Here is a 14,484-nt window from a genome sequence, read left to right on the forward strand (position 1 = left end):
TGGATTTTTTTTTTCATTTTCACTCCTCTTATTTTATCTAATTCACTGCATCACTTTGTCTCTATAGAAATACCAAAAGCTTTAAGTTTTTTTCTCAGTGGATTTGCTGAATTATGTGTAAATGGTTTGATGGCATATTATATCCTAAGAGTTAACATATTTTCAAGAAATCAGAAGAATCCATGGTAGTTTAAAGCAGCAGTTGATAGCCAGTTTATTTTCATTTTCAGGTGTGGAAGGCTCCTCTATACTATTTTTTTTAAATGATCACGAGTTTTAAAGAAAATTAACTGCTACACTGAGCAATATCCACAGAATTCTTGAGATTGACCTCAGGGGGTAATAAAGAATGCAGAGACCGGTCACATTTTGAGTTTTGCACCGAGTGAAGCCAAGGGTGTTCAATAAATGTATGCAATCCTCTCTGAGTGTCTGTCTTGTCAGTCTGAGGATAAGACACAACTGTCTTGAGGGCAAAGTCAGAACAACTTAACATCACCAATAAATGAATGAGGCCGCTTTGCTGGAACCCAAAGACTGATAATCCACAGTGACAAACATTTCACCAAGTGTGCCTTATACACAGACTTTCTCTGAGGTCCAGCAAAAAGAGTGATCAGAAGAGGTAAGCACAGCAGCTGGTACCCATTTAGAAACTTCAACCAAATTACTGCTCCAATTTTTTTCTCCTGAAGCAAAATTTCCATGAACATAATCACCCTTGCTCTAAAAAGCGGGGTTGTTTTAAATCCACTCCAAAATGAATAAGATGTTTTTTCTCATTATGATTTTACCTTACCGTGTTATCCAATTTGACACAAAAGCTTAGTAAGTGAAACCTGTTCCTAACTAGGTAAAGTAACACAGCATGCCATAATCATTACCATCACCATCATGATCACATCACCCTCATGGATGCCAATTAATAATCACTTATTAGACACCAATTATTATTTATGCACGTACCATTTTATCTTATTTAATCTCCCCCAAATTTCTTTGAGGTAATATTATTATTATCCACATTTTAAAAATAAGGCTATCAAGCACAGAGATGTTATGTAGCATTCCCAAGTTTACACAGCTCTTAAACTAGTTTCCCTGTTATCAGCCACTACCCGATAATGACTTCTGTATTTCTATCATGAATTTGGTGCTAATTTGTTTTTAACAAAAACTACATTGATGTTAGTATTCATCAGCATTCCATTCCAGCAAGTGATCTCCAATAATATTCCACCCCAACAAGGGCCCCCAACAAAACAAAACAATAAAAGTCAGTCATTGTATAGAATGATCATTTTTAGGGAAAAATATATATCCTGAAATAAGCTTTAAACTAAATGCTATAAGAAGGTATATTTTCCTTTTTCAAAGGTTTGTGCATATATGTATTAACTGAGAATGGATTTGTTTTAAGGAAGATGAAATTTAGGATTCTATGATTAAGAATTGTCTAACATTTTAATAACAAATTCTATACAATTGCCAGGAACTAGAACTTCAGGGTTTCGCTTTTTAATTTAATTTAATTTAATTTAATTTAATTTAACTAAATTAATTTAATTTAGGTAAGGATCTGGTTAAAACAAGATTTGTGGAAAACATTAAAAAAGCAACTATTGGACTCTAATTCTACTGATAACATGATAGACAATATTAACTAAAAAATCATACTTTTTGTTGCAGTGCTGGGCTCAGAGGAGGTAAAGGAACCCTCCAGAATCCTCCTTCCTGCCCTAAGAGGGGGAAAAAGAAAACCTGCTGATACATGAAATGGTAGGTCACCCTATGAACAAGTGCTTGGATTAAAACTGGAACTCAGACTCTAAATGTGCAAGGAGCAAAATGGGGGACAGAGGCTGTGAGCCTTTGCTAAGCCAGGGATGGTGGGATGAAAATATAACTGCCTCCTGGGAGTCTGAGAAGATTGCAGCACAGTATTTAAATCCCTTCCAAATCCCCTTGTAAAAGCAGATAGTGAGGCCCATGGACAATATTTATAACCAAATGAAATGAGCCCTAAAATGCAGTGGATCGAGACAAACAAATAGTCAAAACCTACCAGGTATTAGTGTCTTTAAAAGAGGAAGCAGAGGGAGACAGTAGGGAGTCTGAGAGACACCCCAAACAGGGAACCCCCAAACAGCCAGGAGGTACTTTCTGAAAAGTGAGTAATGATAACTTGATCATCAGCTGAAACTGGGAGGAGCTTTGCCCAGTTCAAGAGCAGGTGAGCATAAAGGGTTCACCATGAGGTCTGAGTGTAGGTACCATCAGGTACCCTGTGACCTTGGGAAACCTATGAGCCAGGGCTCACTTCCAGGACCCCCCAAATGGTAACAAACTGCTAGGAGTGGAATAAAAGTTGAGCAGGACAGGGACAACAGAGACAAAAAAAGTTTCGTTTAGATAAAAGTGAGTATGAGCTCATCATCAAATTTCCAATCACAGAAAGAAAAAAAAAACATCATGAGGGAGAGTCTGAAGAAACAATAAACAACTTTACATAACAAAGTACTTCAGATGCTGAAATTGTTATGCTCAAACTTTAATATAGATATGAAATGTTTTAAGAAATAAAATATGAATTCAAAAATAAGCCCAAGGAATAGATTATGACAACAACCAGTAAGACTTGAAAAGTAACTATTATAATAAAAATATAAATTATATAAAATCTCACCAGATGAGTTAAATAACATATTATTTATTTATTAGTGAACGTATGTTAAAACTGATCAAATTACACTAAATAGAGCATAGAGAAATGAGGAGATGAAAAATTTGAAAAGAGATCTTGAAAGAAGAAAAGGTGTGCATACCTAACATATTAATAATCAGCAGAAGGATAAAACGAAGAGATAATATTTGAAGAAATAATGGCTATGAATTCTCCAAACTGGTAAAAGAAAAAACAGGACTCCATGTGTCCTGGAGGAATTTTGCAGTAAAAAGAAGCTCTCACTCCATAAACTACAGTGAATCTGCAGTGGCTCAAAGGCAAAGAGAAAATATTTAAAGAAGACAGAGAAAAAGATAGATCACATGGGAAGGAATGACAATTCGACTGGTAACAGAATTCCCCGGGCTTTGGGGAAGAAGAGAAATCAATACAGTGAAATAATATATGGAAAGTGTGCAAAGTTCATAACCAGTGACCGAGATTTTGTGCAACAGGCTTTGGGGAATGAGGATGATTTAAAGACATTGTCAGATAAATAAAAACTGAGAATGCTTTCCACCAATAGATCTTTGCTCAAGGCACTTCTAAAGCAGGCGCTGCTGGAGAAGCATGATGTCGAAACCAAGTCAGAGATGCAAGAGAGATGGTAGCATTGACTCTGAGAAACCTGGAGGGGAAGACAGACACATATTGATGGAAGAAATAATACTGACACAATTTGACATTCAGATTCTTTGAAAGGTTAGAATTAAAATATTGAACAAAACTGGCATGAAAATCAGCACTGGATGTGATGAAATTTAAATGTTTCAGCATCCTTCTCTTGTTGAGAAAGAGGGTGATTTATAGTCCTTTTATTCTTTGTGCATAGTAAAATGTCAAGGGTGACCACTAAAGTAAGAGAAATAGAGTGTAGTCTTTCCAGATAAGGAGAGACTAGAAGATGGAAAATAAAAACACATTTAGGGGAAAATGCTCAATTTGTAAAAGACAAGAAAGAATATAAAGAAGTATTGAGAGGGCATGAGAAATATAAAACCAGTAAGATGGTAAGAACTAGTTGAAATTCATCAGATTAAAAGTGAAGGTCATTGTACTGGGTAAAATAAAAAGTAAATTTTAGCTTTATGTTATTTACTAAAGACATCTAAAACAAAATGTCATGAAAAGACATAAAATAAAGGTTTGTAAAAAAAAACCTGATAAAATACTAACCAAAAGAAAGCTGGGATAATTGTAATATCAGATACACTTCACTTAAAAAAAAGGTCATTTTACTTACAAAAAGATCATTATATGGAATATAGAAGTTTTTATGGGGCATCTGGGTGGCTCAATCTGTTAAGCATCTGCCTTCCGCTCAGATCATGATCCCTGAGTCACAGGATCAAGCCCCACACTGGGCTCCATGCTCAGCGGGGAACCTGCTTCTCCCTCTCCTTCTACCCCTCCCCTTGCTCATGCTCTCTCTCACTCACTCTCTCTCTCCAATAAATAAATAAAATCTTTTTAAAAAGGGGCTATCATAAAAAGATAAATGTTCAATTCACTAGAAAGATACAGTGAAGCTTGCATAGAACTTATAAAACAGCTCCCGATATAAAAGTTGATAACACTATAGGGATAAACTGATAATTTTCCATCATAGTGGGAGATTTCAATATAGTTTATTCAATTATTGATACTTCTGATATTCAAAAAATTAATGAAGCTACAGGGTAATTGAAAAACAATGAAGCTTGACTCAATCAATATAGAATCACACTTCCAACCATTAGAAAATGCACATTATTCTCAATGACATATGGAATATTTACTAAAACTAATAATATATTTGTTCATAAGATAAAGCTCAACACATTTTAAAGAGTAGACCATTTTCTTTGACCACTACACAATTAAATTAAAAACTGGTTAAAAGAGGATAATCTTTGTGTAAGACTGTTGAATCACAGACCTGTACCTCTGAAACAAATAATACATTATATGTTAAAAAAAAAAAAAGAAGAAGAAGATAGCAGGAAGGGAAAAATGAAGGGGGGAATAGGAGGGGGAGACAAACCATGAAAAACTATGGACTCTGAGAAACAAACTGAGGGTTCTAGAGGGAAGGGGGGTTGGGGGATGTGTTAGCCTGGTGATGGGTATTAAAGAGGGTACATACTGAATGGAGCACTGGGTGTTATATGCAAACAATGAATCATGGAACACTACATCAAAAACTAATGATATAATGTATGGTAATTAACATAACATAATAAAATTTTCTTTAAAAGTGGAAAAAAAAAGAGGATGATCTTTATAATTCCCACAGGTTTGGAAATTTAAAAGTAAGTTCTAAAACTTCCATGTAAAATACTAAAGAATTTATTACAATGGAATTAAGATATACTTGCAACTGAATGAGAATGAACATATAAAAGCTTGTGGGATGCTGCTGAAGTAGCATTTAAAGTTGCCTTATATGCTTATATTAGTAAAGCAGAAAGGTAGAGACTAATAAAATAAGCATCCATATTAAGATGTCTAAAATCTTAAATTTAAGATGTCTAAAATCTTAAATTAGGAGCAAAGCAAATATCTATTGATAGTAAAATAGATTAAAATGTGTATATATTCACAAAGTAATATAGTATACAGCAGTAAAAATGAATAAGTTGTAACTACACTAAAACACTGATGAATCTGAGAACATAACATTAAGAGAAAAATATCCGAATACATCCTATAATTTGATATATATGAGACCAACATGTGAAAAAATTAGAAAAAAAATCACCTTAATTAGTCTGAGATGACATAAATTGATTTAGAAATGAATTAGCCATTAGTTGAATTCAATCACTTTAGAAAAGATCATTAATTTAATTATTTATGAAAGGGAATTATGGATAATATCAACATAAAGCAAAGCATGCTCTTCTTGTGTTTAAGAGTTTATGACAATTGGTTCTTTTTGCCACTAGATTATAATTTTATACTTCATAGACTCGTTAAGAGTTTGTCTTAAAAAGTGAAATATTCTTTCAAACGGGAAGTACATACTTATTAGTAAATTCTGGCTTTTTGAAGTTCTTGAAAATTTTCAGAGTAGGGACATATAATCAATACAAAATAGGTTATACTTTTATTATGACAAATGATACACTTTAGTTAGTTTATATTCTTTCAGAGGTCTTTAACCTAAGTTATATCAAATGTATAAATTATAAATGCTATAAACGTTTATCTCCTTGTTTAATTTTTATTTATTTTTTATTTTTCTAAAAGATTTATTTATTTATTTTTAGAGAGAGAGAGAGTATGCAGGTGGAGAGGGGCAGAAGGAGAGACAGTCTTAAGCAGATACCACTCTGAGCATGGAGCCCAGATATGGGGCTTGATCTCAGGACTCTCAGATCATGACCTGAGCAGAGTCATAGGCTTAATAGAATGCACCACCCAGGTGTCCCTGCTTGTTTAATTTTTAAGCACCTTGTGCTTATTTAAATTTTCAGACAAATTTCAAAATAGCTTAATTCTGATATCTAAAATATTAGCTTAATTCTGATATCTAAAATATTTAATATTGATGCAAATTACTTATTAATATACCATATTTATGCAAAAAGAAAGAAAATGTAGAACCAAAAAATGAATGAGTGTTTTCAAATTTAGGAAGCTTTACAAAGCAAATCACAAATGTAAGCTATAAAGGAAGTTGTCTAAAACATGGAAATCCTGGCTTGTCCTCTGCTGGGCTTGAGTTTCCTTAAAAAGTAATTAACTTCTAGAAAAGATTAAATTTTAAGTATATCCTTAAAAAGTTAAATTCATTATCTTTGATATCAAAATTATATCCCAGAGACTTTATGATGATCCCAAACCTGTCTATGCAGATAATTTTGGTGAGTTGCTAATGGCAAAATGCTCACTATTCATATTTAGAGAAAAATGTTACAGAAGAAGATGCCAAAGTTAAATTTCCACATAGAGTCATCTCAAGAATGTTCTTACTATATCACTTCTTTTAAAATACTTATTTTAGGGGCATCCAGGTGGCTCCAATAGTTAAGCGTCTGACTTCTGCTCAGTCCTGGGATCAGCTGCACATTCAGCACTCTCCCTCTGCCCCTTCCCCTGCTTGTCCATGCTGTCTCTCTCAAATAAATAAAATCTTTTAAAAAAATACTTATTTTAAGGGGAAAGCCAACCTATCTTTACTTAAATGTTGACTACCAGACAATAAAATCAAAAGAACTATAGGTTTTTATAAAAATTTTTTCCTTGATACCCCACACCCATTGTTATAAATACACTGTCAATGTCTCAGCTATGTCAAGAGCCTTGAATTCCTCTAGCTGCCAGTCTTCCCTTGGCACCATTTGCCTTTTAATAATGTATGTTTTCATTCCTCTGTTTTATTTCATGTTTTGCCTTTGGGCAACTTCCTGGGGAGTAATGTTTTTGGATGTACAGTTATTTTTTTTCAGAAAAAAGTTTTCAGAAGACTTAAAATATTAATATCAAATGGTTGTGCCATTTAAAATTCAAAAATGTGTTCATTTTGCTTTTAATTTTTAAGGTAATAGATCTTAAATATAATACAATCTAACATCCCTTGATGTCTTCCTCTGAATTCCATGGAAAGCAAATTATTCATTATATATTTATTGTATCTATAAAAAATACAGAATGAAAATCAAATGGACATTTAGAATCAGAATGCCACAGCCTTTAAAAAAATACATCCACAAAAGCAAGCATCAATTAAACCATAATCATCTGTGAATTATGGAAAATTTGATTTTGCAATATTACTTTCACTGATGTAATAGAGAGATGTTCATGAATTGCTGATTCTTATCAGTATCTTCTTTATTCCTACAATAAAACCCCAGATATTTGAGAATCCAGTCCACCCGGATGGTTTCAAGCATCTCAGTCAGAGTGAACCAGAATTCAGGAGGTGATACCTCTGTTCTGTTTTATACTGATCCTTTTCCACAAATTAACCTTTTCTTCCTTCCCAGCCAAAAAATCTGGAAATGAAGGACAGTCTCTGTGCATCTAGTACCAAAGCAGAAAAACCAACCTATCAGAAGTAGAGGACTTGGTCCCGTCCAGAAGACAAGAGATGCAGGCACTGGACTGGAGTTAGAGAATGTGGGTGGAAGGGAGCAATGGGCTCAAAGCAAAAGCTATTTGTGAACCTCCTTTATGAAAGACAAATAAATGACTGAAAGATAAATAAGAAGTCTGACCAAAAATAAATACGCATGTACATAATGTTGAAAAGAGTTCAGAAAAAGAACAATGGATCTTCCGTTTAAATTATCTTCAGTATGTTTTATTTGATAAATATCTGAAGGTTTTGATGATTGCTTCCAAAAAGGCATGATAAAAAAATATGTGCTATAGAGAATATAATCTTCATGTGTGCAGCAACCAATTTATTAAAATGTATAATCTCAAAAAAATTTTTTTAAATTAAAAAAAATAAAATGCACCATCTCATGATGTCCTTGGACATTTATCTCCTATAATCCGTATGAAAGAGTAGACATTTTTTTGGTCACACTTTTTTCTTTTCCGTTACTACTCTTATTTCTTATTTACTTCTTAATTACCCTTATTTCATCCCAACAATTCCATTTTACTCCCTTTTATAAAGTAAACTACAGTTTTCTGTGGCAGTAAGTCTAAAGTCCTCTGGCCTGCTGGATCTCTACCTCATAGAGATGTTTCACCCTACACGTCCTTACGTCTACTGCTTTCTGACACTAGCCCTTAATTCCAGACAACTCTTCTTTTGATGGCTTCTACATATCATGCTTTTTCGGTTGCTGACTTTGAAATACAGAAAAAATATATATCGGCATCTGCCCTTGGTTCCTGGCATAGAGTTTCTAAATCTCCTGGGTGATGGAAGAGTTTTTGTTCCCATGAGGCAATGCTTGGTGGGCTCCTGGATGGGGGCTGGTCACCAAAAAGACCAAGCCATGATTAGAAGCTGGAAATTTTCAGTCCCATTCCGCATACTCCAGGAGGGGAAGGGGGCTGGAGATGGAGTTAATGATCAACCTTGCGTCTGTAATAAAACCTCCATAAAAAAATCTCAGACATATGGGGTTCAAGGAACTTCTGGGTTGGTAAACACATCTACCTACAAGGAAAGTGGCTCACCCCAACTCCTATGGTTCCTTTACCATATCCTTTATTATATAATAAACTAGTAATTGTAATTAAGTGTTTCTCTGAGTTCTGCAAGCTGTTCTAGTAAATAATTGAATCCAAGGGAGGAAGTCACGAGAACCTCCGATTTGTAGCCATGTTGGAAAGAAATTGTGAGTAACCTAGGGACCTACTACTTACAATTGGCAACTGAAATAGGGAGCAGTCTCTGAGCTCTAAACTCAGGGCTCCAAGCCCTTAAACTATGGGGTCTGTGCTAACTCCATGTTAGTGTCAGAAGTGACTGAAATTGTATGACACCTAGCTGGCATCACAGAGAATTTCTTGGTGTGGAAAACAAAAACCAAAAAAACAAAAAAACCATACATCTGGTGTAGGAAGTGCTGGGACCCTGGTAACTGCTGTGAAAGTGAAGAGACAGGAGAAGTGAGTTTTCTCTTTACATCACTTCTCTCTATTTCCAGTTATTCAAAGCTAACCTTCTTCAACGTACAAATTCTGGAACCCCCTGCTTCATGAAGTATGCCCTGACTACCTTTGACTGTGGGGGAAGAGTGGAGAGCAGGATTGTTTTAGAGGGCTTTCCCGAGGATCAAGTGGGAGCTTTGCCTTTGCATCAGTGAGACAATTCTGCACCCCTGTAATTACTCTCCTTTTTTAAATCCCTGAAGCAAGTCCACGTGGGGTTCTATTATTTGTAGTCAAAGAGCTTTGAATGAGATATGTGACAAGTACCACATTTAATGATTGTCTTGTACCGTCCTCAGTAGCGGTGGGCACAGTAGGAGCACTCAATAAATACTGAGATCTGCTCTGTCCAATGCAGTAGCCACTCACCACACGGGGTTTTGGGCTACTGAAATGTGACTAGTACCAATTGAAATGTGCTATAAGTGTAAAACACACGCACAACTTCAAAAAATGGTGTAAACTATCAATATATTTCTGTACTGATACATAGTAAAATAATATTTATATAGAGAGTTAAATAAACATTAAAATTATTTTAACATTTTTTAACCCTTTTAATGTATCTACTAGAAAATTTAAAATTACATGTGTTGTTCACATGATTTTACACAAGACAGCACTGACTTAAAATGATGTTTTTTTTAAATCAGGAAACATGGAGGGAAGATTTCTATTTCCCAAAATTTTAGGAACTTATAGGAAAATTTAAAGTTTACCCTGTATATTTAGAATGCCATTGATATTTTAGAGGGTATTTTCTGAGGGTTTTGTCTGTTTCCGACATACGAGCTTAGATTCACTACTAACTATGTCATTCTTCTCAGATATACAATTATATTTAAGTTAATGAACATTGGAAAACATCAGCAAATAAAACATCATTGCTCAACTATATATGCTGTACAGCAAATCTTTAGCGATTGAAGGTTTAAGGCAGAAACAGGATTATTTTATTTCATTCTACTTCAACCACTGAAAAAATTCATGTATTTGAACGCAAGTCACTTTAATCTTCAGGCTTGAGAACATGATAAAGTATTTCTGTTACAAGGCATCATTTCAAATAACATAGTGTTTTTAAGTTTCAACATAACTAAGTTTAAAAGTTAAATTCCTGTCAGAAGGTTTAGTATGAAATGACTCAATCTCTGAACACATTAAAATATAAATATTTTATGAATTTCAGCTGGAAATTTATACTGTGTGCCAAAGAGAATTTATCATCAATACAAGCAGTACTTACTTGATACTCTTGCAGGCTTTTCTGCTAAAAAAAAAAGAACACAAGTTTTGTTTAACTCAGATAAAATGCAAAGACATTATATTTTGATGGGCCACATGAAGGTTAACTAATATCTTTAGACTTCCTTATTATTTAAAAATTAATGAAAGAGGGCGCCTGGGTGGCTCAGTCGTTAAGCGTCTGCCTTCGGCTCAGGTCATGATCCCAGGGTCCTGGGATCGAGTCCCGCATCGGGCTCTCTGCTCGGCAGGAAGCCTGCTTCTCCCTCTCCCCCTCCCCCTGCTTGTGTTCCTGCTCTCGCTATCTCTCTCTCAAATAAATAAATAAAATATTTAAAAAAAAATTAATGAAAGAATGTAACTATTGCCTGAGAACATGGATCTTTGAATATATTAATAGCTTTTATGTGAAATATCAGAAAAGCTATTAATTATTGTAGATGTCACAACATATTTATACTTTTTAAACACTCTTACTAAAATCAGCAGGATCTTTGTTAAATTAAGTGTCTTGGTTCAACTCTAATTATAGCCAACTTGAGTAAAATCACTTTGTATGATGTAATTAATCTAAATATTTGTTTAAAGTTTCCAAATTCCATAAAATGTATTATTGAGAATTATTTTCCTTTCAAAGATAATAAGGACAAATAACTAAACCTTAAAATGCAACATGCAATATCAGTTTAATTTTTTCATAACTATTTGTCTATTAGTTTCAATGAGAAACCATAATTCTTCAAAGTAGCTTTTTTTTTTTTTACATTAAAGTATATGTATGTAGGACAAAAATATAAGGTGAAATGATTATCCCAAATACTCTAACGGACATTCTAACTTCTTGAAAAATAAAAAAGATTGGTAACATCTACTTTCTACTAACATTAGGCTAACTTTTTTTTTTTTAGTATAGTTGACACATAATGTTACATAAGTTTCAAGTGTATAATTTAGTGATTTGACAAGTTTATACATTATGCAGTGTTCACCACAAGTGTAGCTACCATCCCAACATTAGTCTAATTTAAAGGACTGGGCTTGAAAATATAAATTTTTAAATGAATCCGCATTACATGATTTACTTTGAGACTTATAGAGTTTCTAATATAAACCCAAGAATTACAAACTTACAAAAATTAGTTAATGCCAATAAAATTTTTTTTCACTTGAGATATTTATGGTTTTAGTGATAATACAGTCACATGCCTCATGTATAAAATTACAAAATAACATGTTGTTTTTCCTTTAAAAATACTATCACTGGCTAAAAGACAGGAACTTAAATAGGAATACAATAAACATTTATTGAAATACAATAAACCATACGTTGAATGAAGGAATGAATAAGAATGTACCTGTATTCTCAACTAGCTCAGGGTTAGTTTTGTGCTTTCATATGTAATAATTTGTCCTGTGTATTCATAATATGAAGACCTTGGAAATGATGGACTCTGGATTGGTAAGAAGGTACTGTCCATCCAATAACCAAATCCCTTGTACAGCCCTCTAGTTATAGTTCGAACAGACCACTCCCTTGGGAACAAAGTTGGGTACATTTATATTTTACCTTTGGGCTGTTCTGATTAGTAGAAAGCTTCTCCTATGTGTGTTACAGTGTGATGGGGTAGTGAAATGTGATTGAATGTGTTCAACTGTTAAGTCTTTGGCGTCATACTTGGAGCCAAATCCTTTCTCTACCATGTAAACATTCTGAGATGTTAGACTTCCTTCATCACACTTACCTCATCTTTAAATTGGGCAAGATAATTGGGCCTGTGCTGAGAATTAAATAAACTAATAATAGGAAAGGATGTACCAATGAATTTTTTAAGTAACTGGTATCTTCTCATTCTTCTGGCTAATTATCTTAAAAGATGCTAAGCAGTATTTTAAAAGTTAAGAAAAAAATATAAAATTTATGCCCCTATATGCTTCTCCAAATTTGGCTTGTCCTTATTCTAAATTTTACCCTTTAATATTACTGGTAACTATATGTCTAAATTACTAATGACTATATGTCTAAATTATATGTCTACATATGTCCTGCCCTTTCAGATATCCATAATACAGTAAGCAGAAAGAAGGAACAAGTGAAAAAACAAGACTCATTCCCCCTCCCCACACACTGGAGTTCTATACGTTTACTATGAATGAAAACAATTGTTCAATTACTGCATGTTTATTTAGCATCTTAAAATTTGAAACATTTAAATTTCATTACATTTTGAATTAATTAGATTTGTTTAAAATTATATCACCCAGACTACATAATTCAGTTATAACATCCATTTATAGTTTTTTGATATTCAATATCACCAAAATAGGTCATTCTCATTTTAGATAAAGGACATCTTCCTGCCGTGCACATTCTGGCCTTTTCCCCTCTACCAACCACTTTTTGTCTAGGTGGAATTAATTTAAAGGGCCAACTTTAGATAATAAAAAATATATTTATGACATTGTTTATATTTATGTAATACATAAAATATTTCTCAGCTCTATCTGTTTTTACAACTATATAATTTTTTACCTTATTATGCATATTATGAGAGTCTTTTGTAATAGAGAAATTTATCTTCTGGTATGTGCTGGAATATTTTATTGAATGTTTATGTTGTTAATGTTCTAATTTCTGCACATCTGCTAGTTTTCCACTGAAATGTAAACCTCCTCTAGATTTCCTACCTGTCCACTTCCTCTGCTACTAGCAGAAGTGTATAAACGGTAGACTTCCTTGCTTTAAAATAATTTAGTGTTAATATTAAGTGCAAACATAATTTAGGCACCTCCATACCAACTTAGCATTTGGAATATTTACAAAGTTGATTCAAGGTTACCTTTTGTCACGTTGTGTGATTGAAGACTTTCTTTTCTTGTTGAGACTGTCGATAAGGAAAATGTAAATTAAACTATGAATTTTTAAAGGGAATTTTCATAAGAATTTTGGCTCACTTCAACTAACTTTGGGAACATGGGAATAATTTAAATATTGTACATATTTTCTCAGGGTGATTTAAAAAGTTTTTCTCTTCTTCTAACACTTAACAAAAATAAATGTCACACCAGTAGAGATTGTTTTGTTTGCACAAACAGAGATTAACATGATTGCAGTGATTACAATTTAAATTAATGAGAATCCATGTATGATGGGTCATTGCAAGTAACTGAATTCAGGGATAAACCAAAAAGACCAAAACAAACAAACAAACAAACCTGCCCTATTATTAACAATCCTTATGATATGTCTAAGAATGTCTTCCTTTTGATCCAATAGAATATTTCTTTGATAAGTAAGGCCTTTGTAAGTTTTTCAGATAACTACATTGAAAATCAGTGATTATCGTATTATATTTTGTAGTTTGCCAAATAAATACACCCAGTGTTAAGAAAACAAGCAACTTTGTGATGCAGTTTCTGAACTTGTTGCTCACCAATGGCACGACCACACATGGATGCACACAGGCTGGGACTGGCCTGCCCTCCACTCTTTCTTCGACAAGGACATTACCACATATCCACTGGCTAGTTTCTACATTTCTTCTTTTAATCACACTAGCGCTCATCATGTACACAAATTAAAGTTTTATTTTAAAGTGATATAAATAAGCCTCGACTCAACAATTTTGGCTTCAGGGCTTTGCATTATGCTTTTCCATCTTTTAAAACATTACCTTTTTCTTCTTTAAGATGTTTCATTTCTGCTTTTTCTGTAGAGAAAAAAAAAAGGTAATTTTGAGTCACCTATCATTTATTCATAGGTCTTCCTAAGGTTTGGAATTAAATTTTGTGTAGTCAATGTTCACAATTCAGGCATTATATGAAAAGAATTCTATGCTGTTAATTTGGAAATAGCAGAACCTACATTTCCATTCTCTTTAGATATTTAACAATAAATGATACTTACACTCTTG

At 33.4% G+C, this 14,484-nt stretch overlaps 1 protein-coding gene across 13 annotated transcripts in view; it reads right to left on the minus strand.

The window, feature by feature from the left end:
* TRDN (triadin) overlaps positions 1-14,484 on the minus strand; it is a 373,567-nt gene that overhangs the window by 15,821 nt on the left and 343,262 nt on the right. For 9 of the 13 annotated variants that reach the window (XM_081828915.1, XM_081828916.1, XM_081828907.1 and 6 more), the window contains 3 exons: positions 14,245-14,280; positions 13,411-13,455; positions 10,575-10,598 (listed from right to left, as the gene is read on the minus strand). In XM_081828915.1, coding sequence (XP_081685041.1) covers positions 10,575-10,598; positions 13,411-13,455; positions 14,245-14,280 — 105 coding nt within the window. The remainder of the gene's footprint in view (positions 1-10,574; positions 10,599-13,410; positions 13,456-14,244; positions 14,281-14,484) is intronic. The other 4 variants (XM_081828913.1, XM_081828912.1, XM_081828908.1 and 1 more) reach the window with 1 other exon arrangement.

This window comes from Leptonychotes weddellii, chromosome 8 (assembly GCF_054177405.1).
Source record: "Leptonychotes weddellii isolate Sample4059 chromosome 8, ASM5417740v2, whole genome shotgun sequence".
NCBI classification, from domain to species: domain Eukaryota; kingdom Metazoa; phylum Chordata; class Mammalia; order Carnivora; family Phocidae; genus Leptonychotes; species Leptonychotes weddellii.